The sequence below is a fragment of the Acyrthosiphon pisum genome, chromosome X (assembly GCF_005508785.2).
Source record: "Acyrthosiphon pisum isolate AL4f chromosome X, pea_aphid_22Mar2018_4r6ur, whole genome shotgun sequence".
Classification (NCBI taxonomy): domain Eukaryota; kingdom Metazoa; phylum Arthropoda; class Insecta; order Hemiptera; family Aphididae; genus Acyrthosiphon; species Acyrthosiphon pisum.
In genome coordinates, this window is record NC_042493.1 from 63,468,084 (window position 1) to 63,474,464 (window position 6,381).

Here is a 6,381-nt window from a genome sequence, read left to right on the forward strand (position 1 = left end):
TCTGAGCCCTATTCTAACCTCTTTGGGGCATTGCCAATATCTTTAATCCCTGTATATATAAAGCCACAATTAGACAAAACATATTTGTTTTGATGTATGGTTGACGGAAGTAAATTGTATGTTTTTAATCTTGATTCGAATGTTGTATATTGCGGATATGTTGGATATGGTTTGTTTCGTACAGAAGAAACTGATAAAGAATAATTGCTGGTAGTTTTTTGTAAGATGATGTTTTTTTTATTTAAAAGAAAAAAATTAAATTGAAAATTCTTACTTCAAAAATAAATTTAGAAGTGTAACAAGACAATAAAATAAAAAGCACAACTTGGCTTAACAACGGATTATTAGTTACTGAAATGTATAGCTAAATTAATTTTAGTAAGACTGAATAAAAAAAAAGTTCAGTTGCCAACGCGTGTGAGTAATACATTGATGGTAAATTACATAAAGCTAAAGTATATGCTAAACTCTAAAGCGAGTTTGGAAAGAATATATACGCTCTTGATATTATAGTGGGACATAGTCAGTGATTTGTGGGAAGGGCTTGGCCGCTTGGGAGATAATATATCTTACCAATATTATATCTTATAAATAAAAATCAAGGGTCACAAATGTCACTTCAAAGCGGCTGCACCTATTTGGCTAATTCTATTTTTTGTGTGTTCATAGTTGTCAGGATAAGATTTGTAAGAAAGAATGTTTTATAACTTGGTAAGTATAACTTTGAAACTTTAGAGTTAGAAATTAAACACTTACGTACACTGTATGCACCTCACAGGTGGATTGCCTAACTGATAATATATTGCTCACATATCACACCCTAGTCTCGTGGGATGGCTATAATATAATATAGTCGAACGTGTCTAGACCTTGCAATTTTCAGGGTATCATTGTACCACCATGTAAGTGTGCACTAAAAAAGATTTTTCTAAAATTCTCATTTTAAAGTGGTGCACAAGTATTTTGAGATTTATGATGGCTGATGAACATTTTAAATTTTGAACACCATTACACAGAATAAATTAACAAATTGGAAATAGTTTGAAATTTGAATCATAATATAGAATTGGCATTTTTAACGGGAAAGGTGCACGGGATTAGCTAGTTTGTTTTAAATATTCAAAATTAGTTTATTCTTTATGGAACGCCCTATACAATAATACACGTCCAATAGTAGTCACGGTGATGTATGTATTTTTTACTCGGTCGTCGTCGTGTTTATTGGAAAATCAAAAAACAACAAAACTAAACTGAATTTCCACCGTTAACATTAACACTGTACAACTTATAATGTTTTAATATAATATATTCATAAAAAATACTTAAACAGGTAAAAAATAATCCAAGCTCGTCGAAATAAAGCAACGACGGGCGAGTGCGGTGAATACAAATCGAAACCGCCACAAAAACAAACATATCTTTAATAACCGTACGAAAACGACATCATCGACAGTGGCACCGTCGACGGCGACATCGACACGATAGTGCGTTGATCCGTCGACCGAGACTCACCATCACTACCATCATCATAGTCCGCATCAATTTTATCACCGTTGTGGTATAGAGCCATCGATATCGACCGATCCGAACGCCAGCATCATGACCTGTTGCCCTCCGGATGGAGAAGAAACGTTTCTAATGCCGCTGAAGAAGAGGAAACATCTGCCGTGTCCGGGCGATGGTCAGTCGCCGCGTGGAAAACTGTGCGAAACGGGCCCGGACAAGTGCGGCGCGCCCAAGCCTCGCAGACGTAGCGCATGCGCAGAAGAAGCCTACGAGCAGGTGACCGGCCCCGAACCAAGCTTCGAGGACTCTGTAGAGTGGCAGTCAACCAAGTGTGCGGCGGCGGGCCTGTTCCGGGCGCTGGGCCAGCATTATGACCAAACTTGGTTCCCTACCGTGATCAACGAGTGGTCAGCGCTGTACTACCAGTGCAACCATTCGGCCGATTACTGGAGTGCCCGGGACGAGTGGCTGGCCGGTGACGAGGAGGTCCGGCTGGCCGTGTGGTCCGAGGTGCTCAGGCATCGGGAACAGCACGAAAGGCAGCTAGAACAACTGAACCGGAACGTGTTGTGTGACACCGGCAAGTGCAACCCAAACGCTGACCTGATGGACGTGCACGACGGATGCAACGCTGAGGTACAGTTTGGTATCAGCGCTTGATTAGTATTGTTACGAGGGGATTTAGGGGGGGGGGTGGCTGCAACCAATCGGGATTCAAGGCTATTATTGTTATAGGAGCCTCAGACGTCCGAGATTATACAACTTTGTAAAGTAATAAATTATTAATAATAATAAATAATATTGTCAAGTAAAAAGTATATCTTAAGAAATTATTCGCACCCCGTTTATTCTAAAGTGTTATGGACTCTGTTTTACCCCTACTCATGATTAGATTTTTAGGAAAATCCGAGTCAACAGGTAGATATTTAGTTGAAATGTTTTATTTTTTAAACCTATCTTCACTTATATCAAACACCAAAAAAAGATTGCACTCCAGCCTCTCGCGAGTCTTAGACCTTAGCATTGTTCAGTATTGTTATAATTTTTGTTATTAATTGTTATTATTTATTATTATTATTGGCTACTTAATTGTTTAATTATTATAACGGGATCGGCTGTTGGTTTTCTCCCTAAATAAAGAATAATATAGAGAATAATATAATGTAAGGACTGAGGAAGAATATTTTTCACAAGCGGTTCAAGTTTTTGACACTAAAACATGTGGGTTTATTGAAATGGTTAAGTTGTCAATCAATAGCAAACGTGGGTATTAACTTAACTAGTTAATTATTTTTGTTTTTAACTTATTACCTAATTCAGTTAAAATTATTATTGTCGTAACTTAACTTTGTGTAGTTCGTTATCATTGTCGTGAAGTTAAGTTAATTTTATTTTCGTGCCATGCGGAACCAACTAGACAATACGGATTCGTTGACCGTTTTTCGATCTTGATAATTTATTTTCTAATTATAAACTATAATTATCTAATTTTTACATAGTGTCAAACTTCTCGGTAAATGTTTGTGTATATAAAAATACTAGGGCAATTTATCACTTAAAATATTGTAACTTGAAAAAAAAAAAACTAAAAAAACTTTATTTAACTGAGTTAAGTTTATTTTATTTTCTATCTTAACTTTAATTTTTTTTGTTATCTTTTAAATTTTAACTGATGGCAATTTAATTGAACTAACTTAACTTGCCACAGTTGATTATTTTCATCAACTTGCTCACCATTGACCATTGATCAAAAATAATTTCGATGAAACTTTTTTGTTTGAATTACCACCAATACGTCGTTAAATAGATTTGGTATATTATTACAAAATAATAAAATACTTGTTAAGGGGCCTTGCTACTGCCGTGAATTTTATCTGAAATGACCTAAAGTATTGTCAAAATTAAAGTTAGTTAACGTTGTCCAATTTTGATTCTGAAAAAAAATTTGAACTTACCAGAAAATTATTTATAGATCTTACGAGGCACTTTGTAAAAACTAAATTTTATATTATTGTGAACTGTAATTGAAAACTTGAAAATATCAACTTTTTCGAATCATCGTTAAAATTAAAATTAAAATTAATATTAAAAACGTACGATCAACAGAAATTTTTCTGCTGAATACAAATATTTTTTGAGAATCAAAATAAGACAACGTTAACTAACTTTAATTTTGTCAAAACATGTGTTTTTGTAAACTTCGTGTAGTGAAATTGATGTGGTTATCGAGTTATTGACATGTGCAGTGCGTACGAGTGAGAATACCCGCATTTAGTTTCATTCACACTAATTATCATTTACAACTGACACATAGATCCCGGGCGGCAATGACAAGATTAGAAGTTACCTAAATGTTGCCCCTTAGAAGAATATTACTATGAATTACGATGTTGGTGTTTGGTTTTTTGTGTGTCAGAGTCGAATATAAGGTGGAAAAACTTTTGTTTTTCCTAAATCTTAAATTCACTTTCCAGGAATTTCCGTAGAAAATTGGTTCATTGTTAATTGATCTGAACTTCCTAAATTATCTATGCAACTTGGTTCAAAGGCAAAAGTAATGTGAAATCTTCAAAATTGAAGATGTGTGAACCTGTTTGTGAACCTAAAATACAATTAGATATCTAAGAGAACTTATCTATATATTTTGAACCGTTATTGAAAAAATATTCAAATCCTATATAGTCCCCCCGGTCATCATCATAATATTATACAAATATTAGTTATTTAATATTATATCTAATATACCCTATTTTAACAGGTAACGGAATACCACGGATGCCCGAACATGGCCAGTGATCGTTTTGACCTGCCACACAAGAATGTAGAACAGTTCTGCGAGAAAGATTTGCCATCCGATGACGAGAGAGCGCGGGCGGAAGCCGAGGCGGCTGAAATAGCACTCGCAGATCCGGATGACGACCCTGACTGGGTGCAGATGCGACGCAAGATGCGTGGTTCTTTTGCGGCACTGAATATGGCTCAATGCGAAGTCAGTGCCGAGTTACTGGACCACATCATGATCGAGCTGTGCAAGTACTGGGCCAACGCGCCTGTTTCTGAAAACTCCTGTCCCATCGATCCGCAACTGGAGTGTAACATCATGCGAGAGATACAAAACTTCCGCTTCAAACTATTCGGTGTGGCCGTTGAGGTCGAACCGGAATTACAGCAGTCAGGTCCAGATGAATATCAAGAGCCGGAACCTAGCAGAAAGCCGAAATCTTGCCGGAAGCAGGAACTGCGTCGGGAGCCAGAACCTTGTCGGACGCCAGAACCTTGTCGAAGGCCTGAACCTCGCAAGGAGCCAGAACAGTGTCCCCCAAAGGAACCGGACCCTTCTAGCCCAAAGAAACCGGACCCTTGTTGTCCACAGGAACCGGACCCTTGTTGCCCAAAGAAACCGGACCTTTGTTGCCCTGAGGAACCAGACCCTTGTTGCCCAAAGAAACCAGACCTTTGTTGCCCAGAAGAACCGGACTCTTGTTGCCCACAAGAACAGGAACCTTATGGCCCACCGGAGCCGGAACCTTGCCAGAAGCCGGAACCAAGTTGCCCACGTAAACCAGAACTGTTCTGTCCACTAGGGCCGGATGCGTACTGTTCACAGGATCCAGTACCGTGCTGCCCACAACCTAAACCTAAACCTAAGTGCTGCGCTCCCAGAAGGTCCAGCAAAACCAAAATGGCCGAAGCCCGAGCTCGGCATAACACCACACAAGTTCGGGATCGTGACATCACGACCGGATGGTTAGGAGGTCGACCTAATCCATAAACGAATACGTGTTTTGTTGAAACCTATGTATAATATATTATGTACACAGATATACTATATAATATTATTATAAATAATCTTTATCAGGTCTTTGTTTTAAGTGCCATATCAAGTTGTTTGCAAAGCGTACACTCAATTAATCATTAATCTCTCCCCTAGTCGTATAATCTTCCAAAACGTAGGTACTTTTAGAGGAAAAATAAATGAAAAAACGTGCTCACGCATAGGAAAATGCATAGTATTGTTGCATACCTACATACATTTTATTTTAATGAGAGGGTCAGCGTGGTTCATTATCAGTGAAAATACCTTAATCTATGCACAGCAAATTTACTTTTCAAAGAAGTTTTAATGCTATAGAAAACTAATGATCATTAGTATATGAATAAATAATTTTAGATAAACTGAAGTCCCTACCTCGTATTAAAAATCTTTGGTACGCAAGTGTGGTCCTGAGATGGGTTGGTGGGTTAGTGGAGTATATAAATTAAATTAAATTAAAACATGCTAAAAAAAGAAAATATTAAAAAATGATTTAGTCAACGTACAGGAAATATTCTTCTACATAAAAAATAATATAAAAGGTCAGTAACGTGGTCGGGGGAACGACCAGTTAAATATAAGATATTCAAGGAGAATCGTAGGAGATATAAATACCGTAGTCAGGGGTGGATATTTTTTATTTTTTGTATTATCGAGGACCGGGGAGAGAACCGCGATTTGCATTACAGCTCCCCGGATTTCTCACATACCTAACTAATATTAATAATATAAGTAATTATATATATTTTTCTTCTCTTTGTTTATATAATATAATATTATAATATAGTATAATGTAAACAATTGTGTAGTTAAATAATACAATATACTATGGTAATATAAAACTAAAATTAACAATAATTACTAAATTCGTACAACTAATACGATAAATAATGCAGTAATCATATACGTTTGTTATGAAGTCTGTCTATATTTTGTTCTTGTGCCAAAGTGTAATTTTTTCACTAATCGAACAAGTTCAGGGGCTTGCTCACGGGGGGGATTCATGGGGTTCACCCCCCCCCCCCCATTGACCGTATTATTTTTATTTTTTACTATAAACA

The 6,381-nt window shown here is 36.8% G+C and overlaps 1 protein-coding gene across 1 annotated transcript; it reads left to right on the forward strand.

Annotated features, from left to right (window-relative positions):
- The first annotated feature begins 1,175 nt into the window (after positions 1–1,175).
- LOC100573568 lies at positions 1,176–5,367 on the forward strand. The gene is made up of 2 exons (XM_003243154.4): positions 1,176–2,142; positions 4,265–5,367. Exons 1-2 carry the CDS (start codon positions 1,600–1,602, stop codon positions 5,276–5,278), a joined length of 1,557 nt encoding a protein of 518 aa, XP_003243202.1. The 5' UTR covers positions 1,176–1,599; the 3' UTR covers positions 5,279–5,367.
- Positions 5,368–6,381: the final 1,014 nt, after the last annotated feature.